Source organism: Colius striatus, chromosome 14 (assembly GCF_028858725.1).
Source record: "Colius striatus isolate bColStr4 chromosome 14, bColStr4.1.hap1, whole genome shotgun sequence".
NCBI lineage: Eukaryota > Metazoa > Chordata > Aves > Coliiformes > Coliidae > Colius > Colius striatus.
In genome coordinates, this window is record NC_084772.1 from 21,927,162 (window position 1) to 21,953,657 (window position 26,496).

The 26,496-nt window shown below is 52.1% G+C and overlaps 3 protein-coding genes across 11 annotated transcripts in view; 2 read left to right on the top strand and 1 right to left on the bottom strand.

Moving 5' to 3' along the window:
* Nucleotides 1-19,382, top strand: part of NFAT5 (nuclear factor of activated T cells 5) — a 61,936-nt gene extending 42,554 nt beyond the window's left edge. For 4 of the 6 annotated variants that reach the window (XM_062007105.1, XM_062007109.1, XM_062007110.1 and 1 more), the window contains 9 exons: nt 257-429; nt 4,160-4,294; nt 4,467-4,519; nt 5,523-5,655; nt 6,172-6,249; nt 7,829-7,977; nt 8,461-10,891; nt 11,479-11,725; nt 12,571-19,382. In XM_062007105.1, coding sequence (XP_061863089.1) covers nt 257-429; nt 4,160-4,294; nt 4,467-4,519; nt 5,523-5,655; nt 6,172-6,249; nt 7,829-7,977; nt 8,461-10,891; nt 11,479-11,717 — 3,391 coding nt within the window. In that variant the 3' untranslated portion in view covers nt 11,718-11,725; nt 12,571-19,382. The remainder of the gene's footprint in view (nt 1-256; nt 430-4,159; nt 4,295-4,466; nt 4,520-5,522; nt 5,656-6,171; nt 6,250-7,828; nt 7,978-8,460; nt 10,892-11,478; nt 11,726-12,570) is intronic. The other 2 variants (XM_062007108.1, XM_062007106.1) reach the window with 2 other exon arrangements.
* A 767-nt stretch (nt 19,383-20,149) lies between these two features.
* On the bottom strand, nt 20,150-23,898 carry NOB1 (NIN1 (RPN12) binding protein 1 homolog). Its single transcript, XM_062007890.1, has 9 exons — nt 23,721-23,898; nt 23,514-23,646; nt 23,020-23,153; nt 22,878-22,949; nt 22,661-22,798; nt 22,375-22,587; nt 21,969-22,066; nt 20,904-21,048; nt 20,150-20,746 (listed from the first exon to the last, which is right to left on the bottom strand). Exons 1-9 carry the CDS (start codon nt 23,781-23,783, stop codon nt 20,477-20,479), a joined length of 1,266 nt encoding a protein of 421 aa, XP_061863874.1. The 5' UTR covers nt 23,784-23,898; the 3' UTR covers nt 20,150-20,476.
* The window catches only part of WWP2 (WW domain containing E3 ubiquitin protein ligase 2), a 36,692-nt gene continuing 34,034 nt past the window's right edge, over nt 23,839-26,496 (top strand). Inside the window, exons 1-3 of one of the 4 annotated variants that reach the window (XM_062007883.1) lie at nt 23,839-23,877; nt 25,600-25,683; nt 26,263-26,410. In XM_062007883.1, coding sequence (XP_061863867.1) covers nt 25,614-25,683; nt 26,263-26,410 — 218 coding nt within the window. In that variant the 5' untranslated portion in view covers nt 23,839-23,877; nt 25,600-25,613. Of the gene's footprint in view, nt 23,878-24,252; nt 24,270-24,304; nt 24,434-25,599; nt 25,684-26,262; nt 26,411-26,496 lie in introns of those variants that run through there. The other 3 variants (XM_062007884.1, XM_062007885.1, XM_062007882.1) reach the window with 3 other exon arrangements.

Sequence of the window (26,496 nt, forward strand, 5' to 3'; positions counted from 1 at the left end):
ACCAGAATTACTCTGTTACTTTGCATTTTCTGGTTTATTCATACTATTTTCACATTCCTTCCTCCCATGACTCATCATCCAGATTGTGTAGGGATCAATTGAAAGCTAGGCTGGGTACTAAGAAAGGTCATATAGAGATATCACATGCAGTTAAAGATGTGATAATATTTCAGTAATTACTTTAAGGTTTTGACTTTCTGGCTTGTTGAAAGAATATTAAAGGTACAGAATGTCTTAAACTCTTTGATGTTGTCAGGGTTGATTGTGTGGGAATACTGAAGCTGAGGAACGCTGATGTTGAAGCTCGGATAGGGATTGCTGGCTCCAAGAAGAAAAGCACACGTGCCAGGCTGGTGTTCCGCGTTAACATCACTCGCAAAGATGGCTCAACTTTGACTCTTCAGACACCTTCTTCCCCAATTTTGTGCAGTAAGTATGAAAAGAAATACTTGTTTGTGGAGGACTCTGGATTTTAGTGAGATTACCGTAAAATACATTGGACTAAAAGCCCAAAGCAACAGTTGTCTGGGACTAGTTCTGAATTGCCAGGGCTAAAGTCCTGTGGATTGAGCTTTCTGTTTTGGGCAGGGTGGTAGTTAAATGACTGACCAGTATAAAGGTACTTAAACCTTTCATTAAATGATTTTTTTGCCTTATAAAGGGTCAGAATTTTTGTCATGACTGCTTTGAACTGACCTTATTATTTGATGAAGGTTTTAATCTTTCTGTATTGTCACATACATCTGTCAGCTTTGAGCAATAGGAAGGACTGCTAAGTTAGTCAGCCTGGCTCTTTACAGTTGTGGTAGCTCATTGGGCCAGAGGCTGAATCTCTTCTGGGTCAGTGCAAGAATGAAACTTTTTATAGCTGTTTATTAAAATGCTCTGTTTAGCACTGAGCTCAGATGGCTGCAGTGACTGGTTAGGTTATCCTGGGCAACAGGGAAAAGGAAATCGGAGGAGGTTGCAGTACTTCGGGGGCTGCCTCTGCCTCTAGAGCCTGTAGTGACTTCCAGGCATGGGGAATTCTGCTCATCTGTCAAACAGAAAAGATAGGAAATGTGTCAAATACAGCTGTTGATAGGATTGCTGATATCTTGATGAACAAGAAGACAGGAGAGCTTTTTCTCTGTGGAGCGTGGCGTGGTTACACAAGAAGCTTTGGCTGCTTGAGTGGTGCTCCTTCCATTGTGTAAAATGTTACTGGGTTTTGGTGGTTGGGGTTTTTTCCTGTCCACTGTCAGTACCTATAGCATCAGGGCTCCTGTTCAACTCACCAGAAACTGCAGCCTTGGTGCCAGCAAAAGAACAGATTGGAAGAGGAGATAATTAGAAACATGTGAGCTCCCCCATCAGCCCCCACCACAGGGCTGCGGTGCCGCAGGCTGCGGCGCTTGGGCAGATGTGTGTGCAGCCCAGCTCTCCTTCCAGCCTCACTGACAGGCCCTTTGCAGGAGCTGGAGAGAGCAGCAGCCAAGTGGAAGCCTGAAAAAGCTGATCACCAGAGACATGTTGCTGCTGGTGCTCCTCCCTTCAGCCACGTTCTGAGCGTTAGGCAGCAGTTTGACATTCGGGGTGTTCTTCCATAAAGGTCAGCCTGAGGTGTACCTGTCCCTCTTTTTCCTTCTCCTGCCATTTTATTTTTGCTACATCTTTCTTTTCCCAGTGTGTTTTGAACTGGAGAAGTTCTCAGATGTCTGTGTGTGGTTTGTTGGAAAACACACAAGTACATTTGGTAGGAATGTGTGTCTCTGCAGCCGGGTCTGGGCGGCGCTGCAAGAGCTGCTGCTGTGGGCAGGTTTAAGAAAAAAACCCCCATTTTCTATAAAACCTCCAGAAGCTATTGCTGTATATTTTGTTTGTATTAATAACTTACTGGTTAAACTTGAAGTGATTTGAATCACAGCAGAAATGGGAATGGGAAGCAGCTGGTGTTTTCTCACACACGTAACGACCCTGAGCTCTGCGAGTAGAAGCTGTGAGTCTGAGATGGTTGAGACCTGTTTTAAAAGTAGGCCGTTAAGTTAAAAAAGCTGTATTTGATGCATTTGTTGCTCAGCTTGCTGGGAAGGCCATCCCAGTACTGGTTTATGAGGGTTCCTTGTAGTCTTCATTCTCTGTTGAACACATCTGTTTATGCCCTTAACATCAGTAGCTATGTCTGGAGTTATGGGCAGGGGGTACAGAGCAGAACACGTGATGATGCTGCTGTGCTAAGGGGTGTCAGAAGAAAAGGAAAGAGGGAAGTAAAAGTTAATCTTCCATAAATAAAGTCCTAAAAAAAATACAGTAAGGAGTAAATTGGTTTAGTTCTTGGCAAGCTGGGTTTTGGTCAGCTGATGAGAAAATCTTCCTAATCGTGTAAGTAGCTAAGAGATTGCTCAGGAACTTTATAACATCTCCATTACTGTAAGTCTAAAACAAAGCAACAGAATGCTTTGCTTAGACTGATGTCTGTCAGGAATGATGTGGGTAAAACTGACCGTGATGTGAAGGTTCAGAGGGGAGTTCAGGAGGCCCTTGCCAGGCTTGCTTTGCAGGATTCTATGCTTGTGCTGCCTTAAGTTACTCTGAAGTTACAGTGCCTTGCAGCAGACCTTAGCCAACCAAGGGGTGCAGGAATGTGTGTTCTGGCTGTCAGCATAGCATGACATTTTGGTATTTATTAAGTTACCTGCTTATATAAATCATCTCCTTGAGCATGTTGCATCTGCTTTGTTTGCTACATCTTAGTACAGATGTGTAATGTACTTTCTCATAAGAGGTTTACGTTTTCACTCCTAAGAGCCTGTTCAAGGTGTGGTTTATAACTAATATTTCTGTCAGACTTGAAGTAATGTTCTTGAATCCATAGGAAAGACATGAAGCAGATGCAGGCTCCTCATGTAGAGGTCTTGGTTTTAAATAGGCTTTGTTAACTTGCTAGCAAACCTAAGTCCAGTTACTCTTCGGAAGTTCATGTGCCTTGAGCATATTTAGTAGTTGCATAATGGTTGCCTGGGAACCTGCTGCATCCTTTCTGAAAGGTCAGTAAATAATTGGGAGTGCTACAGTATGTATGCTCTCTGTAGTAAGCCCAGAGAATACTGTTGGTAAACACTAAAAGTGGGCCATGGAAGTGCAAAGCACAAGTACTAGCTTATGCCTCTGGGATATTGTGGTGAGTAGAAGAGGTGGTTGAGACACCATTGCTAGAAACTAGAGTTGTTTTATAACATCATAAATGTGACAGACTCAAAAGACACGATTTCAAAATGCATGTCTGTGTTTAAATTGTCTTTGATGCTCGTTTTCATTTAACACTCAAGGTCTTACTTGATTTATGCTTTAAGAAGCGTGGAAATAGTTTGCAGCAAAGACAATGTGTAATGTGTGTTATGTAAGTCATCCTCTGGATCACTGGCTGAGGGGCAGAGGTTTCCAGGGATGGGTATCTGTAAGCCACATTCTCCTTGCTAGTTTACAGGATGTAAATTGCTCTAATCCTCAGCTCCTGCAGGGATTTGTACAGTATAGAGGTCTAGAAAGTCACAGAACCACATGATTTGAGTTGGAAGGGACTTTAAAGATCATACAGTTCCAGCCCCTTGACCTGGTCAGGCACATCTCCCACCAGACCAGGCTGCCCAAAGCCCTGCATTAGCTCTTGCACCAGCCATGAAAAACAGCTGAAAAACCCAGGTAATACAGGAGCTACTACTTCTACCCTTTTGCATGGCAGAACAACACAAGCATAAAAAGCCCCAATTGTGAGCTTAAGGACAAACTGAAGCTTTTTCTGAGGGCTGAGGCTTTTTCTGAGGGCTGATGCACTTGAGCATTGCTCTCTATGCCAGGAAATTAGAGCCAGGTTTTCTTCTCTCCTGAGCATTTCTCGAGCTCTAACAGTGAAGGTTTCATTTTGAAGATGTAATAAATGCAGGAGAAAAGGGAAAAGGTTGTCAGTGGGTCATTCATCCAAGTGTAATTTTTCTGAGGTCATTACATTTAGCGAGGAAATACTGAACAATTGTCTTCTGAAAAGTTTTGTCATGAATGATACAGTCCAGGGAGCAGCTCAGGCATTGTTTTGTCCCTCCCCTTATCATCTTGTAGTAAAAGCTGTTTGCTTTGAGTGTTGATATTCATTTCAAACGATGTGGGTTTTTTTCAATTGCAGCTCAACCAGCAGGAGTCCCTGAGATCCTGAAGAAGAGTCTGCACAGTTGTTCTGTGAAGGGTGAAGAGGAGGTTTTCCTGATTGGCAAGAACTTTCTAAAGGGAACAAAAGTGATTTTCCAAGAGAATGTTTCTGGTCAGTGTGAAAGCAATAACAGCTTGGGATGCTGGAGAGAGCATGATGTGTGGGTTTACGTTGGTTGCTGAGTTTAGTTGTAGAGAGCAAACTGAGAAGCAGAATCAAAGGCACTAAAGTAAATTGCTCTATATAGATGTGCAATAAATGATGCTTTTTAACTTTCATTTAGATGAGAATTCTTGGAAAGCAGAAGCTGAAATAGACATGGAATTGTTTCATCAGGTACTTCTGTATTATTATTACTAGTAGTGTTAGTAGTATTGTCATCATCATCGTTACTAAAGACCCCAACTCTGTTTCCAAAGAGAGCTCAGATGAGCATTTCCTTCATCCTGTACATTTCTAGAAATAATATTCCTTTTCCTCAAATGAGTTCTTTAGTGAGTCTGGTAGAACATCATTGGTTTGGGTTTACACAAATCTAGTTGTTCGGTTTCTAACTGAGGATTCTGATACCTCAGTGAGAGGGTGGGATGTGAGCCTGGATGTGATACCTGCCTGGATTTCTGTTCCACTCTGAAATGCTTTACCAAACATTAATTGATTCTTTCTGGCATAACCAAGTGTCTTCATGGACTGTTGGATTCCAAACAGAGAACTTGTTAGACATAAATGGCATCTAACCAATGTCATCTTGCTTCCACCTCTGCAGGCTGTTCCCTGCCTGTGCTGGTGGGGCTGATTTCTCACTTCTGGTGGGATGGGAGGCTGGGGACAGGCAGACCACTCATCACCATTACCATCCAGGACTGATTTCAGGCCTATTTTTTGGTGTCTGCTCAGTGTTAAAGCCGCTTAACTGTAACTTGAAGCTGCATCTTCCATCTGTTCACACTGAATCCAAAGGCCTGATTCAGCAGAGCAGTGAAGTGTCCAGAGTCCATGTATGACAGGCTGAGTGCAGTTCAGCACAGCGTGTCGGGCATGAGCTTATGTTTAAAGTGCTGGATTGATCTCTCCTTCTGTTCTGTGCCTTCCACTTGAGCCATAAGTTGCCAGTGAGAATTACATAGGCAGATTATTCAAATCTCTCTTCTAGCACTAGTTATCCATTTACTCCAGTGACAGTGTAACTTGATCACGTTTGCCCAAATGTCTCTGTTTTTTATGGGGTTACCCATCTGTTTCTGTGTTGCTGGATGTAAATGCAATGAAGGTCAGTTGTAACAAAATGAAGTTTCTAATGTGGTGATTTTTTAAAGAAATAACTCTCTTTGCACTGCAGAATCACCTTATTGTGAAGGTGCCACCATATCATGACCAGCAAATAACCTCAGCTGTTTCTGTGGGAATTTATGTGGTGACCAATGCTGGAAGATCACATGATGTGCAACCATTTACCTACACTCCAGATACATGTATGTAAAACAGCACTGGGGAACGAAGGGGCATCTTGTTTCTGATTTAGTCCATGTAACAGACATGTGAAGTAACATGGATCCTTTTAAGCTCCTCTTGCTGGCGAGGTTTGCTCTGTTAAACAATACAATCTAAAGGCCGTGCTCTTCTCATTTATGTGACAAGTAGCTCAAGTGTCAGCTGCATGGAGACAGCTTTCTTGTTCAGTAGCATCCAATTCTAGTACAAGGCTCAAAATGAAGCTGAGCAGGAAACAAGCAGACAGGCACACTACACACAGGGCAGCACATGCAGCTGAGGAACAGCACCGAGCTTTATCCTGAGGAGAGCTGGAATTTGACCAAATCATTTAATTTTGTTTATTTATCTGTATTACAATACACAGTGCAAAACCTTGTGTGGGTTTCAAAGAACTTTAATTTCTTTAAGATATCAGTAACTGTTTTGAGTTGCTTTGGGGCTTTTTTTTGCTTGTTTTAACAGAAGGAAGTTCTCAATGTGTTTTGTCTCAACAGCTGGTACTCTGAATGTTAATGTGAAGAAGGAAATCTCCAGCCCAACCCAACATTGTTCTTTTGAAGAGGCTATAAAAGGTACTAAATTGATTCTTATCATTGTTGTTAATAATTTAACTATAAATTCCTGCCCAAATTTGGAGGAATGAATCAGATGTCCCGTGAAGATAACTCCGTGCCTATAAAATCCGGCCTCGTTCTTACGGCGAGGTTTGTTCTCTGGCTGTGGATCTTTTCCTTCACAGCTCTGTTCCTTTAAGTCTGTTTTACCACGAGCTGGGATGGAACAACATTGCAGAATAATTCAGAAAACCCTATAATTTCCCTTGTCATGCCTCAGGCCCTGCAGTCCAATCCTCATTGAACGTGCTCGTTAGTGAAGCAGCAAAAAGCAAGAGGCCTGAGATGGGAGTTAAGACAAAGAACTGGGAAGCTGTGTAGAGTTAATTTAAGCAAAGCCACAAGAAGAAATGAGCACTGAAAGATACAAACATGGCACCTTGGTATTTTTTGGAAGCTCTCAGTGGATTTACAAGGCTGCTGTCAGTGGACCTTGTTCAGAATGCTGCTGCTGTCGACGCTGATTTACTTACTCCCTTCAGGGAGGGTTTTCCCCAACCATTCTGTCCATGCAAAGTGTGTCCTTTTGTTCCAAGGGAGCAGGTTTTAGGTGTGCTGGGATTCCAAGTGTAAAGTGAATTGATCCTTCCCATATTGAAGTCAAACAGAGGAAGGAAACGTTTGTCAGTGGCCTCTCAGCCTCTCCGTACAGCACCCGAGTTTCAGTGGAAATTTCCACGGCCGTGCTGGTGAAGGCGGGTTGAAAGGCAAGCAAATGAGCAGTGTGATCACAGCTTTGATAGGAATCCATAGCTTCAGGTTAAAATCATGAAGCTCATGTTTGAAGTTAATAGCTTGGTCTTGGCAGGGGATATATTTACAAGTTGACTTTATGACTTCTTAGGGAGGATGTTGCGAGATATGATGAGTTTAAACCTGTAGAGAATATTTAGGGGAGAAGTACACAAGAAATATTTAAGGCAATGAAACAAGCTGATAAAAGGGCTGCTGAGACTTCTAGTAGCAAGAGTCAAAAGATGAGGAAAATATTAGCTAATGGATCAGAGCAAGACTGACAGCAGTTGGATGTGGTACCAAGGGAAGATGCCAGCTGCTCGCAACATCTGCTGTTCAGGGCACGATATTGTCTGTTGCTTCATGTCCTCCTTTTCATTTGTGATAAATCTGAATTTCCTTTCTTCTGTGGGTTTGAGTGCTAGCCATGGTGGTTCATTCCTGTACCTGTTCTGCTCTAGGTTGATCAGGAGCCAGCAGCCTGATAACTTTGTCCACTTTGTGCATATGTCCCAGCTCGTGCTTCCTCAACTGTTCTGAAGTGATAAAGACCATGTGGGGATCCAGTGGGATGCCACTTCCTTCCTCTTTCCTTTCACTGGGAACAAAGTCCTAGAATCCATAACTTCTTATGTGGCATCATTTCCAGTAGCCCTGGCCAATGGAGTGAGCTGTTACTGCCAGGGACACACACAGTTATGTGTTGAGGGCTGAAAAGTGTAACAGGGAGCAAGAAACCCGCTCTGTGCATAGTGGATGTTAACATTCTATTGTCCTTCTTCTGTCTCGTTTGTGGCTGCAGCAGTGAAGGCCACTGGTTGTAACCTGGAGAAGGTAAACATTCTTCCTAGTGCCTTGATAACTCCACTCATGCCAAGCAGTATGATTAAGAACGAAGATGTGGCTCCAATGGAAGTAAGTGCAGAAAAAAGATCTCCCTCAGTCTTCAAGGTAAGTTTGATTGTGATCTGATGGCAATAGCTTGAATAGTCTGAGTTACATTTAGCCCTCAGTCCATGCTCTAGTAGTGGGAAAGTAACACACAGGGAAGGTGCCATGTCTGAGGTCAGACTGGGCAAAAGGTCATGACTAAAATGACAGACGTGTCCTTCCCTGATCCCACATTCACACAGATTTGGTGGTTACTGATACCCTGATGATTTTTTTTTCTGGCCTGTGATGCAGAACTGGTAAATTACCATCAGAATGTTGTTTTGATCACTTCCTAGCATTGCTTGCATTAAATTGTACCTTGATTCTTTCCTTGAAGTACCATTCCCACTGTAGTCGCTTGCTTACTTCCTTGGTTATGGATGGAGATCCACAGCCATCAAACCTTGTGTCTGCTCTTGCCCCAGCTTGGTGGATTGGTGGAAATTGTGTCAGTGTAGACAGAGAAAGCTTATCAATTGCTTCATGTGTTGCTCTTTTCAGGCTTCAAATGTGGTTGGACCAACTCAACAAACATTGGAAAACAGTATGTCTGGCATATCAACATCTGCTTCCCATCTACCTTCTGAAAATGAAAACCAGCAGCCAATACAGCCGAAGGTGTATAACCCAGAGACACTAACTACTATCCAAACACAGGACATCTCCCAGCCTGGGGGCTTTTCAGCAGTGTCTACTCCAGGTCAGCTGCAGAACAGTGACGCTTTATTGCAGCAAGCTACACAGTTCCAAACAAGAGATTCCCAAACCAGGGAAGTCTTGCAGTCAGATGGCACAGTGGTCACTTTGTCCCAGCTGACAGATGCATCCCAGCAGCAGCAGTCTACGCTTTCAGAACCAGCACAGGCACTGCAGCAGCAGATTTCATCGAGCATTTTCTCGTCAGCAAGCGGTGTGAGTCAGTTACAGAACACTATACAGCAACTGCAAGCTGGGAACTTTCCAACAAACACTGCCACAGGCAGCAATAGAAACGTTGACTTGGTGCAACAGGTACTGGAAGCTCAACAGCAGTTGTCTTCTGTTTTATTTTCTGGTTCAGAGAGCAACGAGGATGTTCAAGATCAGCTCAATGCAGACATCTTTCAGCAGGTTAGCCAGATGCAGAACAGTGTAAATCCTGGCATGTTTTCCTCGTCAGACACAGCTGTCCATTCCAGACCAGAGAACCTTTTGCCTGGACGAGCTGAAAATGTTCACTCTCAGCCTGAAAATACGTTGTCCAACCAGCAGCAACAGCAGCAGCAGCAGCAGGCGGCGATGGAGACCTCTGCAGCAATGGTGATAGGGATCCAACAGAACATGTGCCAGGCTGCAACACAGATGCAGTCCGATCTGTTCTCTTCCACAGCTTCGGGGAATGGAGCCCTCCAGCAGTCACCTGTTTACCAGCAGGCTTCTCACATCATGGGTGGGTTGTCAACAAGTGAAGACATGCAAATGCAGTGTGAATTATTCTCTTCATCTCCTGGGGTTTCTGGGAGTGAGACGGCTCCTCCTGCTCAGCAGCAGGTCTCCAACAACGCACCGGCCATGTTTCAGGCATCGAACTCTGCAGATGGGGAGGAAGCTTCAGGACAGAGTAAACAGATGCAGAGTACTGTCTTTCAGACCATGGTTCAAATGCAGCATAGTGGAGAAAGTCAATCTCAAGTCAATCTCTTTTCATCTACCAAAAACATGATGACTGTTCAGGCGAGTGGAACTCAGCAACAGGGCGGTGGTCTGTTCCAGCAAGGCGGAGAAATGATGTCCATCCAGTCAGGCAGCTTTATGCAGCAGTCCCCACACTCACAGGCACAGCTCTTTCACTCTCAGAATCCCATTGGTGATGCTCAGAATATATCACAGGAAACTCAAGGCTCTATTTTTCACAGTCCAAACTCCATTGTCCACAACCAGACCAGTTCCAGCTCCTCAGACCAACTGCAGCCTCCCATGTTCCACTCACAGAACGCCATGGGGGTGTTGCAGAGCTCTTCAGTTCCTCAAGACCAGCAGTCTGCCAACATATTCCTTTCCCAGAGTTCAATGAGCAACCCTGCAAGTCAGGAAGAGCAGATGTCATTCTTTACAAGCCCCAATTCCATTTCTCCTCTTCAGACGGCAACAAACACTGAGCAGCAGACTTCTTTCCAGCAGCAGACGCAGATGTCTCATATGCAGAGTTCTATGCTTCCCCAAGAGCAGCCCCAGACTCAGCCTGCCCAGCAAGGTTTGTTTCAGTCTCAAGTGTCATTGGGCTCCATCCAGTCCAGTTCGATTCCCCAGAACCAACAAGGAGCCATCTTCCAGCCTCAGCATTCGATGGTTGCTATTCAGAGCAGCCCCCCGTCTCAAGAGCAGCAGCAGCAACAGCAGAACATGATGTTCAGTAATCAGAATGCAATGAATACAATTGGTTCTCAAAAGCAGAACATGATTTTCAACCCAAATCAAAACCCAGTTGCCAATCAGGAGCAACAAGGCCAGTCCATTTTTCGTCCACAGTCTAACATGGCACCGATGAACCAGGAGCAGCAGCCCATGCAATTCCAGAGTCAGACTACAGTGTCTTCTCTTCAGAATCCTGGATCCAACCAGGCTGAAGCACAGCAGCCAGCCATCTTCCATAACTCGCCCCAGATTCAACTGGTCCAAGGGTCACCAAGTTCTCAAGAGCAACAAGTCACCCTCTTCATCTCCTCAGCTTCCATGTCTGCCTTGCAGAACAGCATGAGCCAGCAAGAGCTGCAGCAGTCGCCTATGTACTCCTCTCAGAACAGCATGGCAGGGATGCAGGGAACTGCCTCTCCTCCGCAGCAACAAGCCTCTTTATTTCACAACACAGCAGGAGGTGCTATCAACCAGCTGCAGAATTCTCCTGCTTCATCTCAGCAAACATCAGGAATATTCCTGTTTGGCATTCAAAACAGTAAGTGATAGGTGCCCGATTCTGAGCTCACAAATGAGAAGAGCTGCTCATTGGGGTCCACAAGAAAATGACTGTTCGATTCTGAGATGTTTTTTAACCCTACCCATAGTTCTGGAATAAGTGATGTAGCACTGAATTGAGAACACACACAGCACAGAGTCACAGCCTGGTTTGGGTTGGAAGGGACCTTAAAGACCATCTCATTCCAAACCCCCTGCCACGGCAGGGACGCCTTCCACCAGACCAGGTTGCTCCAAGCCCCATCCAGCCTGCCCTTGAACACACCAGGTGGCTCCAAGCCCCATCCAGCCTGCCCTTGAACACACCAGGTTGCTCCAAGCCCCATCCAGCCTGCCCTTGAACACACCAGGTTGCTCCAAGCCCCATCCAGCCTGCCCTTGAACACACCATGCTGCTCTGAACGTTGCTGATGTTGCATGCCAACTCTGCAATACCTGTCGGTGGTTTTGTGTGTGATAAAACCACACAGTTTACAGTCAGTGTGGATACATGTTAAAAAACTGACCAATTCACTACATGTCTTAGTGATGTAAATGTTCCTTTGCTCTTCCCTTACTGCTTAACAGACTGTGGCCAGCTGCTGACCTCGGGACCAGCCCCGCTGCCGGATGAGCTGATGGCGATCGGTCAGCCGGGGCAGCCGCAGGGCGAAGGGCAAGCGGCGGTGCCGGCGCTTCTCTCCCAGCAGATATCTGAGACCCCTCCACTACCTTCAGCCATGGCGACCAATCAGAACATGGAGAAAATAGATGATCTGCTGGTGTCACTGCAAAACCAAGGGAACAATATGGCTGGCTCATTTTAATTAGCCAAGTAAGTAAGGTGGTTGGGTTTCTGGGGTCTTTCTGGCCACGCTGGAATGTGTTGCCGTGCTTTAAGAGGTCGGCTAAAGTACCAGTAGTGCTGAGTTAGGAGTGTAACAGCAGAGGCTTGAATGAAGGGTTGTTGAAGAGGTCGGAATTTGTGTGAAACAAACGGCTGAGACTGGGTCTTGTTGTTCAGCCACTGTATATTTTGTCCATCTGCTGTTACAGTCGAGTACTTTGTGAGGAGGGAGAGTGGATCACTGACAGCTTGGCTGAGCAAAGTGCTGTGGAATATGACTGGAGTTAAAAACTTGAGGCGTATTGAGTAAATAACACCTCAAGTCTGAGCTATTCTGGAGTTGCCCCCTGGGTTACAGGAACACTAACGTGAGAACGTGGCAGCTATTGAGCGTGTGCCACACGCTGAGTCTGTGTGAAGTGAGCTGGCAGGATCAGCTGTTACTAGGAAACATTCTGCTTTTAGAAGGTGTTTTTTCTTCAGAGGGTGAAACAGACACTGACTACAAATGAGGACCAAGAGCCAGGAGGAGCCTGCAATCTAGTGCTGTCCACACTGTGTAACTTGGCTCTAGTTAACTCTGTTGCTGTCCTTACTCCCCCAGAAATTTCACTTAAGTGATACACGTCATTTTCTAGTCTAAACTATGTTGTGTGTGGAGTTATGAACTTTAAAAAAAAGGGAGAGTGGAAGGAGAGTAATTGTGCTCTGTGGAAGGGTGCTGCATTCTGATACTTGGGAAGAAGACCTCCAAGGTGAAGGAACCCACGTAGAAGTAAGAGGATGACTTGTGTGAGTTATGCCTAACTTCTTTGCTTGCTTGTTTTGTCCAGCAGAAATTCTGTGAAGAAAAAAAGAGTGATGATTTCCCAGATCCTCTCAGACCTTCCAACTCGGGATTAGGCTGTGTGGAACTGATTGCTTCTGTCAAAAAGTGACCCTCTTCTCTAAAGAGCACACACGTGGCCAGTCGCAGCTGAGGCCGTGCCCACAGTGTCTGGATTCAGTGCCAATAATGCTGAAAGGCTATGCTTTGTTTTACTGGGGCACGGGATCGGACTGGTACCAGGTTCCTAAACCTCATGAGCAGTGGGGTGCTCTCTGAATTTAAAGCATATCTGGTCAGTTGTTATTGTTGTTAGAAGGTCATACATGTTACCACGTTTACTTTTTTTCTCTTCCTCTTCCTTCTTGACGTCCCCTCTCTCGACTAGAAGAGCTTGTGGAGCAGAAACATGAAATGCCCGTGACGCGAGCTGTGACTCAGAGCTGTCAGCAAGAGAAGGGATCACGTGCAGTCGAGGGGGAGCCAGTGCTGCCATTTGCTAATTGCAGTAGGCAGCAATGCCCAGCACTGATGAATAAACAAGCAGAGAATTGCTCACTGCTGCAGCCAGCCAGAGGTGGGTGCTTCCAGCAGAGAATGTAACGGTTTCCCTCGGCTCTTGGGTGTTAACCGTGCCTAGAGCAAGGGTTTGGTGGCTCTGGCAAAAGGAAGAAACAAAGGGCAGCTTTCCATTAGATTTTGCTCTTAAAAATGTTACCCTCTGAAACACCTTCAACCTGAAAACAACATTCTTCCTGGCTGGGGAAGGAACTCCCCCGTGTGTCTCTGACTGTGGGCTTGACCCCCGTAAAGCTGCATTAGCCATTCTCAGACTGCCCTGTGCCCTTTTGTTCTTTCCATGGTTTTCCTTCTCTCCCCCTCAGTTCCATGCTGCATTTAAAAAAGAGAAAAGAGATAAATATCCTGCTGGCTTTAGAGACCAGAAGCAGCTTTTAGGAATCTCTGGCATTAAATTGCTTAGTCAGTAGAAGCTTTGACAAATAATCGAGGATTACGGGAAGAAGAAGCAATTTCTCCACCACCTAAAGCAGGAATCCCCCTCCATCAGCTGTTACTGATGTAAACCTCCAGCTCGACTTTACTCCAGACAGGGGGCAAGTTACATCATTTTTAAGCATTCTTGAGAGTCTCACTTCATCCTGAGCTGTTGCATCTTGGTAGCGGATCGAGCTCGTGGCGGTTGTGAAGTGATGTGGTTTTCAATACCAACAGTGTCTCCAGGTCTAGTTTCTAGGTTGTCGCGTCTCGAGGGACGCAGCGACCGGTGTTACGGAATGTAAACCCAGCCCACTCCAGACCACGCAGTTGTATCGTGAGGCATGTGAATCTTTCGGGTGCTCCAACTGTCGGACAGTTCTGTGATATCTCACTACAGCCTCCTGCAGGGTCGTGTCCTCTCCTCCTGCAGGCAGGGAGCTGCAGCGGCCGAGCCCGGCAGCTCTCCCGCGGGGCTGCTTTGGCCTCGGCAGCGTGTGGTTGGTATCACGGCAGTTTTCATTTCTGTTATTTTAAATAACAAAGAACAGTCTGTAAATGGTTTTTTGAGTTCCTCTGGTCTGTTTACCGTGTGTTTCCCCCTTGACTCGTGTGCTTAGTTGAGCCGTGTAGAGTTTTTTGTTTAACGGATTTTCCTGTTTGTCGGTCTGTCCTGACGTCCTCTTGCTGTCTCTCTCTTTCTCTCTCTCATTGAGAGGCATTGAATTACGTTTTCAGTAGTAAGGCTTCTTGCCGATATGAAGGGAACTTTTCAGAAAGAGACCTGCTCTGGGTCATTTAATTTTGAATACAGTTTTCAATCGTTCAAGTTTTGGATGGTTTATATCTAATGTGTGTTTCATTTTTTTGGAAAGCTATATTTTGTATTTAGGAAATGGTATAACTATTTTGCTATTTGTACTGAGTGAGTACATTGGCATAAATATAAAAATTTATATATATACATATATATAAAATATTCTTTTTGCCACACATTTTGGTGGTAAATTTGTGAGTTTGTCTGATGTTCTACCACAACGTGGCGTCTGATATAACAGTGGGGTGGGGTGGGGTTTGTTATGTCTTTACTGAGTATTTAAGTACTTTTTGCGACATAAATAACTTGTTCATCTCTCGCCATTCCATCGGGCAGTTTCTTGTTCCAACTGGCTGTGAGAAGCTTCGCCGTGTGTTTCGCTGTGTCTGCGCTCAGCAGTAGGATCTAGTGAGGAAGCCCGTAGGCATTTAGGCGTGTGTAAAACCTGGGGGTTTCGTTCAGGATGAGCCATTCAGCTTTTAGCCACTGTCAGCCTCTATTTAATATTTTACCCTTAGCTCCTCTGTGTTTTAATTTATGATTACGCCGAAGTGTTTAAAGTTTTAATCATGGTGAAAAGAATTCCCCTCTTCACAATGTCCAGAGCTGCTTTAACCCTCAATCATGCTTCCTTTTTCTTTCTGTGATTACCTTTATTTTGCCTGTTAAGACAAAATACTAACAAGCCCTTGTTGGCGGGTGCCGTGAGGACAGCAGCGCCGCGCACTCACCCGCCGCCGCCTGCGAGTTACCGCGGGAGCCCGGAGCCGGTTACTCAAACACCAGCTGGTGGCGTTCGCAGGATCGAAGTCCCAGGACGAGCTGATGGGTGTCACCTGGGGCCTTCATACACAGAAGAAACAATAGGAGTGATAAATCCCCACGTGTGCTGCTTGTGTCCCAGAGGGGTGTATCTGCACGTCAGATGCTGCTGTTCAGTGCCAAGTCACCAGGGACCAGTTCTCCACGTAACAAGATGGGTGTCCAATAGAGAACTTCACACCAAGGCTGCTGCAGCCCCAGGGAAGGGTCTGTCTGAATTGTGGGTGTATTTTCGGCCGCTGCTGAAGAGAGGAAAGAGGGGAAAAAAAGGGTTTTAACAAACAACATCAATTTCCAAAGGGCTGTGCTGTGCCATTCCTCACTCTGGGTGACACCTTTCTCGTGTTAAACTCATCTTGCTCGTGTTAGGTCAACGTTTAAATGTGCAACACCTGGAACGTGTAGTTTGGTTACAGAAAGTACCTGTGCTGAGGAGGGCGAGCTGGCTCAGCGGCGGAGCAGCCGAGGCCAGGCGCAGCCTGCAGGGCCCCGTGGCACGGGCAGCCACGGGCTGGTCGGAGCCCGCAGCGCTGACCTCTGCACGCCAAGCAGCTGATGTTGATAATTGGAGCTTACTCTGCGTTCTGCTGTGTTTCCATCCCGGGGTTCCCTCCTCGGCCTGTTGGCTGTGAGCAGGCAGAGGTGAGGCACGTGTCCAGCGCATTTTGGTTGGGGAAGTTCCAAGGTACTGCAATGTTAGTCTCTGTGAATGTGAAGATCTTGGTGTTTGTTGTTAAGGGACTGTTGTTATGCACAAAGCAGCAGGGAGGTACAGATGATGTTACTAGGTGAAGAATGGAGGATTTCAGAGCTGCGTTGCTGGGATGGGGTCTCTGTATGATGTTTTTTCTGCTGCTTCATGCTCTGAAAAGAATTGTTAAATCTAAGCCTCCTTGGGAGAGGTGGGACGTGCTCTTCAGCTGTGTGTGCCTCTAGAGCACCCGAGGCACGGGATGGTCACGGGCTCGGGAGACGGACCTGCTGGGCACCGGCCGTGCCTTCGCTCTGCTCTCCCTTGTCTTGTACACCGTGTGTGTGTGAGTCAGAAACACACAACCCAGGGTTAGGAGCTCGACATCTCCTCTGTCAGGAAGTTCCTGGTGCTTTGTGCTTCATGGGGGAGGCCACGTTGTGTTGTGAACTGCCTCTGCGCTGGCTGATCCGTCAGCAGCCTCACGGCAAACGCTTTGCTGTTATTTTGACATAGAGGTAGTTGAAGCAGCAGTTTCAGCTTTACTCCTTCCCAGTGGGTGTCTAATCACCAATCATTTTATTAGAATTACTTTTAATTGCTGACAGGGTGGGTACTTCCTCTGTAGTTCCAGGATGGGACAAGCACGAGCAGTTGAGCTGGCAGGTTTGTTACTGGCAGTGCTCTGGGCAGCTGGATCCGTGGACATTCCCTGCATTTGCAGAAGCTGAAAGCGGTTTTGTTTTGGTTTTGTAAAAAGCTTCTATGAATTAGGATTTAGTTTCTGAAAAGAAAACTTGCCTGAACAGATCTTCTACTCCAGGTACCTTTGCAGAGTCTCCAGAAGGAACACCAAACAAGCCCGACGCGTGCGTTGGTCTCTTGTAGTTTGAAGCACTATTTGAGTAGCAGGAAAGTTGGTTTATTAAAAAGCAAAACCAGAGTTGTTGTTACTGGACTACAAAAGCTGCACAGAGCTTCCCCCCTGGGAACGTGTGTGTGTTTGCACGTGCACCTTCAGTAAGACAGAAAGGAGTTTCACTCAGCTTTTGAATCTCCTGCCTCGGTGGCAAAGTGCTGGTTCTGTTTTGAGGGTAAGCACAGGGGAGGATGACGAGGGGTTACAGGCATTTAACCGACTCACAGGAGCAGAACAAGGAGAAGGAATTGCTCTGCATGTCTGAGCCATGAGTTGTAGGTGGAAGGTGAGAGGGAGGATGTTGGTCACTGGTGACTCCTCATTAGTGCAGCATTTCCTTTCTGGGAGCAGATGTGGTTTATGTTCCAGAGGGCTGGCAGCAGCTCCAGTATTTTAGAAGATGAAACTAGTGCTGAGCTGCTTCGTGTGTTTGGGGTTTCTGCTTTGTCTTGGGGTAGATTGTGTGTGAGCACTTGGTGTTCAGACCAGTGGTGCCAGTGGGATGTGACAGCAGTGAGGGCTGCAGGCTGGGAACCGGGCACAGGAGGATGGATGCTGTTTGGAGACAAGGGAAGATGCAGCAGCAGATAAGCTCCTGTACAAGTGTTACCTGCAAAAGCCTCTCGTTCAGAGGGAGCTCCCAGGGGTCACTCAGGAGGAGAGGCTGTTGTTTGTCACGAGCTGTGTAGCTATGTACATACGCAATGCCTGTATATTCCAGGGTTATATATATGTATATAGAGGAGTCGTATGTCATCTATGATATATAAATAATTAGTGAACAGATGCATAGAACACTGTTATATTTACATTTTTATAAACATGAAATAATATTCCTTTTCCTTAGAACGAGGTTATTTACTGAGGTTTTTGTAGTAACTCCTGGGTAGGTGTATGAGGCCCTTTCAGTACTGTACACGTGGCGCTGTCGGTAGTGTTGCTTGGGGAAGTTGCTCGGTGTGTGAACGTCACAGCCCCAGCTTGGAAGCAGCTCTACACTTTTGTATCCTTTTATATATTTTTTTATTGCTAATTGCAGGTGTGTTGGCAAAGCAGTTGGACTGTCAGGCTCAGCTTTCTGCACCCCTCTGCCCCCTGCCAGCTTTCCTCAAGGGACTCCCGACTTGGGGACCTTTCCCAGTGCCAGTCCCCCAGCAGCTCGTGCTGGTAGGGAGTGGTGGTGGTGGCTGTGTGGCTCCAGGGGAGCTGGGCTGAGCCCAGCAGCCCTCTCCCACGGAGGGTTGTTAGTTGTCGTTGCATAGCAAAGGAGCCTGGCTGCTGCTCGCTGGGTTGGTTTGGATCAGGAAGTGTAATCAGTCATTCCTCTTGTCCTTGTTCTCGGAAAGGCATCTCGGGAGCTTTTCTTTTGCTTGCTTTTTAACTGACATACTGCAACAGCCAATGTCTAGAAAACCCTCTCCTTGAAAGCTGGTGCAAGCTCTCCCTGGTTTCTAGCCCTGAGGAGCCCTGCCCTGACTTGCACCAATTCCTTTCAGATGGTGTGAGAAATTGGACTCTCAGAGAAATCCAGACTGTAAAATCAACAGCAGGTCTTTGTCCCCAGTGACCCTGCAGGCCTGATCGGGTGTGTTCTGCTGCACTTTGACCGAGGCTGATGGACAGACATCACTGTCCTGGGACAGCCTTGGTCAAAGCTTCTCTGCCAAACTGAGAGCAAATGTCCTTATTTCTTGTTTGAGCCACCAGTTTGCAGGTCTGAGCTCCACTGCAGCCAGAGAGCTGCCATTCTGCAGGTGCAGGTCACAGACTCGCCTCCTAACATTCAACAGCACGGGGACAAGAGTGAAGAGGCCGAGGGTTCCCTGCTTGCTGTGGGCCGTTTGGTTCAGGCTCCCCTGTGCAAAACACCCACTGCAGAGCAGCCCAGTTGTGTGTGTGCTCCAGGCCTCAGCCGAGCAGCTCGTGATCCATGTGCAGATCACACGAGTGGCCTTCGCTTCTCTTTTGTCCCTGAGCTGGGAGGGTCTGGGGCAGGGGCCCCGGGGCAGGGGGGAGCGCAGCTGACCCCGAGGTGGGGGAAGCTCCCTGGTGCAAGGAGAGTGTTGCAGAACTGGGAACACATTCCAGTGTCTCACTCACACCACAGCATTCCTGAAGCTTTTCTTTTTTTCCCATTCTGGACACTAGATGGTTTGAAATCTTTCCATTTGAGCTCATTAACAACGAGTAAGCTCCAAAACCCTTCAGAGCAGAGCGTTCTACCTCTGTCCCTGGCTGCATCTCGCAGTGGCTGAGCTGTCTGCCATGTGCCCCGGAGCGCTGCTCGGCCGCTGAGCTGCCTCTTGCCCTGCCCTGCAGCGTGACGTAGCCGCAGATATTCCTTCGTGTGTTGGTGTTGGATGGACTTGAGTTGGGATTTTCAAAGCCCTGAGACCCGGTGTTTTCAGTTTGTCCTACGAGGGGATATTTTATTTGCATCTATGTTTTTAGCTATCCTGTGATAACTTGTTGAATATTAAAAAATACAGATATTTTGCTTCTCTTGGGACATTTGTACTCGCAACTATATTTCTGTAAACAGCTGCAGTCAGAATAAAACAATGAAAGTTTTCATTTTGCAGTGTAAAGTCTTGTGGTGGTTTCTTTCAAAGGCTGCCTCTCTGCTGGGACCGAGTGCTGCTGCTGTGCACAGGATGAGCCCCCTGGGAGCCATGTGGGAGCAGCCTGAGCCATGCCTGGGCTGTGCCTCTGCCGTGACAAGAGGTACCGTGTCATCTTCTGCTTTCAGAACACACTGCAGTGGTTCTTGTTGGCTGAGTGGCATCATGTCTGCAGTGACAGCTGTGGTGTCCTGCTCCCAGCCCAGCCTGCAGCTGGAGGTGTGCAGGGAAATTGTTCTTGCAGGGTTCTGGCTGTGGGGGCTGGGGTGATGCACAGAACCCCCCAGGGTGGGCTGGGGGCTCTTTGGCCCGTGAGGTGATGTGGGAGCTGCTGCTGCACTAGTGGTTTATCTGTGTTCTAGCACAGTCCCCCTTTAGCTGCAACTTTGGTGTACTCAATATTGAACACGCTAAGGGTGACCCAGGGTGGCCAAGACTCAGGTGCTTGTCCCCCCTCCTGCAGGGTCAGGAGCCTGTGGCAGGGCCCTGGGGCTGGCAGCCAGCAGCAGTTCTGTCATTGACAGGGGCAAGAGGAAACTGCAGTGCTGTCAGGAGCTGGGCAGGATGCTTTGTTGTTGATTTAAGCACATTTATCCAGAAGGCTTAGCCCATATTGCTGCTGAGCACTTGTGCCCATGGCCCTGGGCAGCGTCTGCTGCCAGGCTCAGCCCTGCTCTTGGCTTTTCCCCTTCCGGAGCTGCCAGTCCCCTCGTTACTGCCACGAGACAGAGACATGAGACCCTCAGCAACCCTCCCCAGCTGCCTCTTGTTCCTGAGGCTCAGGGCACGGCACACCTTGGCCCGGGAACTGGGCACAGGCATCCCCAGAAACCAGACCGAGCCCTGGTGCTGCAGGGTTTGGTGTTTATTAGTGATGCAGCCGCGGCCTGGGGCCGAGCAGGGGGAAGCTGCTCCGGGCAGGGATGGCATCGCAGGCAGCAGCGGAGGAAGGAAAGGCCCTGCAGCTGCCCTGGGCGGCGAGGCCTCGCAGTCCCGGGCCAGCACCAGGCAGCAGCCGCTGCGGCTGCTCCTTCCCTCACGGTCCCTTCACCTCCTCTTCACGAACTTGCCGGTGACGGCGTTGGGGTTGAGGCGGCGGCGGCCGGCGCCCAGCGCCGCGTCGCGGATCTGCAGCTGCGCCGCGCGGCTGTACACGTCGTTCTCGGCGAAGGGCGACGGCCCCGCCGCGTAGTCGGGGTCGAACACGTTGGTTTTCTGCCGGGCCTTGCGGGACAGGCGCTGCTGCGGGAAGCGCTGGTCGGCCACCAGCTGCGGGTTGTTGGCGTGTTTCCCTCCCTGCGGCGCCGGCAGCGGGTACTGCCGAGGGAAAGCGCCCGTTACATGGCGCCTCTCGCCGACGGAGCCGAGCGGGCTGACCCCGACGCCCCGCGGCCAGGCGCAATGGCGGCAGAACCGGAGCCCTGCCTCGGCCCCAGCAGCGCCAGCCCCGGGGGACGCCCCAGCAGACACTCACCCGCAGCCCGCGGGGGTTCAGCACCTTGGGGTTGCGGGAGAAGTGCATGTGCAGGCTCCCGTCCTCGCTCACGCTCACCGCCACCTTCTTCAGCGTCTTGTTACCGCAGTGAGGACAGAAAACCTTGCTCATGTCCGAGGTGGTCCTGCAAGATGGGGACAAGGGGGTTGTTCCTGCTCCCTGGGCTGTGGAATGTGGGCTCTGGCCAGGAGCAGCAGCCCAGCACTGCTCAGCACACACACACTCACCTGAAGCAGCCCAGCACTGCTCAGCACTGCTCAGCACTGCTCAGCACACACGCACTCACCTGAAGCAGCCCAGCACTGCTCAGCACACACACACTCACCTGAAGCAGCCCAGCACTGCTCAGCACTGCTCAGCACTGCTCAGCACACACGCACTCACCTGAAGCAGCCCAGCACTGCTCAGCACACACACACTCACCTGAAGCAGCCCAGCACTGCTCAGCACACACACACTCACCTGAAGCAGCCTCAGCACTGCTCAGCACTGCTCAGCACACACACACTCACCTGAAGCAGCCCAGCACTGCTCAGCACACACACACTCACCTGAAGCAGCCTCAGCACTGCTCAGCACATGCACACTCACGTGAAGCAGCCTCAGCACTGCTCAGCACACACGCACTCACCTGAAGCAGCCCAGCACTGCTCAGCACACACACACTCACGTGAAGCAGCCTCAGCACTGCTCAGCACACACGCACTCACCTGAAGCAGCCCAGCACTGCTCAGCACACGCACACTCACCTGAAGCAGCCCAGCACTGCTCAGCACACGCACACTCACCTGAAGCAGCCCAGCACTGCTCAGCACACACACACTCACCTGAAGCAGCCTCAGCACTGCTCAGCACACACACACTCACCTGAAGCAGCCCAGCACTGCTCAGCACTGCTCAGCACACACACACTCACCTGAAGCAGCCTCAGCACTGCTCAGCACACACACACTCACCTGAAGCAGCCCAGCACTGCTCAGCACTGCTCAGCACACACACACTCACCTGAAGCAGCCCAGCACTGCTCAGCACACACACACTCACCTGAAGCAGCCGTGGCAGCGCAGGATGTAGCTCCGGGCCTGGCGGATCAGCCGCCCGTTCACTGCCAGCACGTGGAGGCCCATCTGCAGCAGCACGTTCTGCCAAGGGGAGGGAGGAACCCAGACACCCTGAGCTGGGGCCGCCAGGAGCTTTGCCTGGCGTTTGCCAGCCGAGGGAAGCGATGCCAACGGCTTTGCAGAAGGGAGAAAAGGGGCTGCTTTGAAGGTAAAGGAGCTGTTACAAGGCTGCTCTCGTGCTGCCCAGGGACTCAGAGGTGTGCTCCTCTGTCTCAGTGTGCTGTTTAAGCAGCCCAGAGGCTGGAGTAATGTGTGGATCTGCCCATGGTTCCCCATTACCCCCTGCTCCTCAGGCTGGGCCGTGCAGGGCAGCAGCGTCCAGCACTCACCTGCATGGCAAAGTCTGTGGTGACGCAGCCGACCTGGACCCCAACGGGAACAGTGTCACAGTGCCCCAAGTCCTGCTGCACCTGCTTGAGGTTGCTGGGTGTGATCCAGCCCTCGTCATCACTCTCCTCCTCATCCTCCTCGGCACTGCCTCCATCCTCAGAGCTCTGCTGCTCCTCGGACGTCTCTTGGCTGACGGAGATGGCTTCAGCTTTCTGAGGGGAGGAGACAGCTCTGGCACACACCAGAAACCAGGACAGCGAGGAGAGAGGAGGGTTTGGGTCTCACCAGCAGCTCCTGCAGCTCCTCCTCGATGCTGGGCAGGGGAGCTCGCCAGTACAGGAAGGAGCTGAACTCGTCACTCTCTGAGGGGCCGGTGCTGCTCTCAGGGCTGGGCTGGTGCTGGCCCTTCCCTGGGCGCTTGTGCTGTGGGGTGACACGGGACAGGGGAGCCCCTGCCTGCCGCTGCCCGCGGGCTCTGCGGGGCTGCGTCCCTGTCCCTTACCTTGGCGGGCAGGTGGAAGCCAGCGAGGTGCACGGGGGCCTCGGGGTGCTGAGGGGTGGAGCTGAGCCGCACCTGGGGAGGCAGCGCGGGGGGTCGCCAGGGCTCCCCGGGGACGGGGCCCCATCCCTGGCGCGGGCCCTACCTTGTCCTGCGGCTCCCAGCGGAGGCTGCCGGTGCCGTCGGTCTCGGCCTGCAGCTGGCATGTGAGGGCAAGCACCTGCAGGTCTGCGGCCGAGAGGCTCGGGTAGTCCCCGGTCTTCTTGGAGAAGTCGGTGACTGCGGGGCGGGGGAAGGGGCGGCGCTGAGCCGGGCGCGGCCGCTCTCTCCGGTACTCACCGAGGCGCAGCAGCGCGGGCGCTCCGGTACTCACCGAGGCGCAGCAGCACGGGCCGCGGGCGCTCCGGTACTCACCGGGGCGCAGCAGCGCGGGCGCTCCGGTACTCACCGAGGCGCAGCAGCCCGGGCCGCGGGCGCTCCGGTACTCACCGGGGCGCAGCAGCGCGGGCGCTCCGGTACTCACCGAGGCGCAGCAGCACGGGCCGCGGGCGCTCCGGTACTCACCGAGGCGCAGCAGCACGGGCCGCGGGCGCTCCGGTACTCACCGGGGCGCAGCAGCGCGGGCGCTCCGGTACTCACCGAGACGCAGCAGCTCGGGGCGCGGGCGGCGGAGCCGCAGCTCGCAGGGCAGCGCGGACAGGCGGCGGCGCGCCGCGCGGTCGCGGATCTCGGCCAGCACCTCGGGCACGGTGTACAGGTTCAGCGCCAGGTCCTGCGGACGGCGCGGTCAGGCCGGGCGGGTCCCCGCGCCGCTCCCCCCGCCCGCTGCCCCGGGGCCGCCGGTACCTGCAGCGGGGCCGCGCTCAGGAACGCGCCGCTGTCGGCCACCACGTGCGGCACGCGCGCCATGGCGGAGCGCTTCCGGGGCCTGGCGCTCACGTGACGCGCCGCGGTCACATGACGGCGGCTGCTGGAGCCGGAAGCGACAGCGGAGCGGGCGCCGGTAACTCGGGCGGCGGGACGGGACGGGGCACGGCCGGGCAGGGCCACACCGGACCCGGCCAGGCCACGCGGGCACGGCACGGCTGGCACGGCCTCCGCAGGCGCTGGCGTCCGGCGCGCAGGGCCTGGCGCGGGGCCCCGGGAGCGGCTCGGCCGCGGCTGTGCGCGCCCCGGGGCGGTTCCGGCCCGCCGAGGCTCACGCGGCCCGCACGGAGGGCTGTCCCGGCCGCTGCCCCTCCTCCGCGGCACCCCTGCGGCGGCAGTCGCGTCCCGCGGGGCCCGGCCGTGCTGGGGACACTCTGACCCCCGTGAGCCCCGGCGCGAACCGGCGGCGGCGGCGGGGCGGGACCTGGCCCGGGGCTGTGGGGAGGAGCGGCCCCGGCCCGGCCGCGGGTGAGCAGGGAGGCGGCAGGGCTGGCCCCGGGCAGGGGGAGCCGCCGGGGAAGGCTGCCCGGGGCGGGGGCAGCGCCTCGGCCAGTGCCGATGCCGGAGCGCGCACAGGGACGGCCGTGGGCTCCGCCGTGGCCAGGCGCGCTCACGCAAGGCAGGGTGAGATGGTGAGGAAACAGGAGAGGAAAGGGGGAAAGAAGGAAGGTTTAAAGCAAAAGGCCCGAGGCAGCCCGGGCCGGTCCTCTGCCGTCGTGTGAGGCAGGAGGAAGGGGGGCTGGGGGACCTCGGGGCCCTGGGCTTGAGCAGCAGGAAGGGGGGTGGCAGGGGTGTGCATGGGGGGCTGGTGGGGGACAGTGCCTCAGTAACACGGAACAGGGGGCTGAGCAGCCCCAGGCAGCCTCCCCGGGGGGCTGGTGACAGCTCTACTGTGGGGACGCGGTGTGAGAAGGACCCTGAGGGACAGGCTCGGGGCTGCCCCTGCCCAGCGGTGGCCAGAGCTGGCACAGGAGGCCCAGCCCTGGAGGGACACACGTTCTGTGGGGCCGTGGTGGCTCTGGGGCAAGGATGATGTGGGGCTGTGACAAACAGGGAGCAGCAGCATCCTGGGGAAGGCTGAGCTGGGCTGGGGCATTGCGAGTCCCTGCAGTAACAGCAAGTGCCATTAGTCTGGTGACATTTCTCCCTTGGCAGGGTGACAGGAGTGAGACTCCTCTTTGCTCCTGCCTAGAGGTGGGTGGCAGATGCCCCCATTGCCCAGCTGTGTCAGGCTGGTGCAGGCAGCGACGCTGTGACACCCCCACAGCACCCACACTCGCCATGTCCTCTGAGGGGGAGCTTCTGCCCATGGGCTCAGGGGATGGTCTGAGCCTGCCACTGACTCTGTGGTCCCTGACCAAGCACCACGTGCCCCTGTGTGACACGTGGCCTCGTCCTGCTGCCTCGTGCTCAGTCGCTTCAGCAGCAGTGCCCGGCTGTGCCCTGCCACATCCCCAGCGGCAGCCCCCGGCCCTCCTGCCCCATCCCTCCTCCCGGGGGGCTCCAGGGCAGAGCTGCAGCAGAAGGGGCAGCAGGAAGCACGATGCCTGTGGTGACAGTGATGTGGCACCAGAGAGCAAGGGAGTGGTGAGGGCTCAGGGAGCAGCGGCCTGTGCTGTGCTGCAGGGCTGGTTTATTGGAGTGAGAAGGAGCCCTGGTCAACCAGGCACGTTCCTGTCCTTGCTGTGTGGGTCACACAGGAACAGCCCCAGGGGCTGAGCAGAGACCCCAGCGCAGCCCCAGCTGCCTGGGTGCAGTGGGAGCAGTGCTGAGGCGTCTCCTCTCTCTCTGCTTCCAGCCCGGGGTGATGCCATGGCCGCTGCCAGCTCCAGCAGGGCCAGGGCCACGCCGCCCTGCGAGAAGTCCCAGCTCTCTGTCAAAGGTGGGTCCCATGGGCTGGGTGGGCTTGAGGTGCCTCTCCTCCAGGTGTCTGCTGTGCCCACAGCCGGGCTGACAGACCCTCTGAAGGGGAGCAGGGCAGAGGCTGTGGCTGGGCAGCACTGCTCTGCATCCCAGGGCACCCAGGCAAGTGGGTGGGCTCTGCCACTGGGATGTGGCTCTGTGGCACTGCTGGGGCTGCTCCTGTGGCCACAGGATGGCTCCTGACCCCCAGGCTGTGGCCCCCCACATTGGTTTGTGTCCTGAAGCCCCCCCCACCCAGGGCACCAATGGGCTGTGGGCTGGCTCAACCTCTCCTGGGCAATGCCTCTTCCCATCCCCTTGCCCACGAGCTCTGGGGCAGGAGGGTGCCTGGGGGGACTGAGAGCTGTGTGGGTGAGGCTGGGGACAGGCAGCGAGCAGGGGCTGGTGTCACTGCTGCCATCAGGAGAGTCGCTTCCTGCTGCCTCTCTCTCAAAGCAGTTTGGCTCTGCAGGGAGCCATGGCACCCCGAGCTGGCAGGGGTGGGGGGTGTGGGGGGCAGGGATGAGGTGTCCCATTGGCTGTCTGACCCCCTGCCCAGTGGTGTCCGTGAAGCCCAAGGTGCAGAGCCGCCCGTCGCGGATCAACTGCTACGTGGAGGTGGCGGGCGATGGGCTGCCCAGTGAGACCAAGAAGACGGGGAAGCAGATGGGGAGCTCTGAGCTGCTGTGGAACGAGATCCTCATCCTGTAAGTCTCCACAACCTCTCATTGTGGGGCTGCTCCTGGGGGTGGCCCCGTGCTCCCTGGTGTAACCCCCTGTGCCGTTGTCTGGG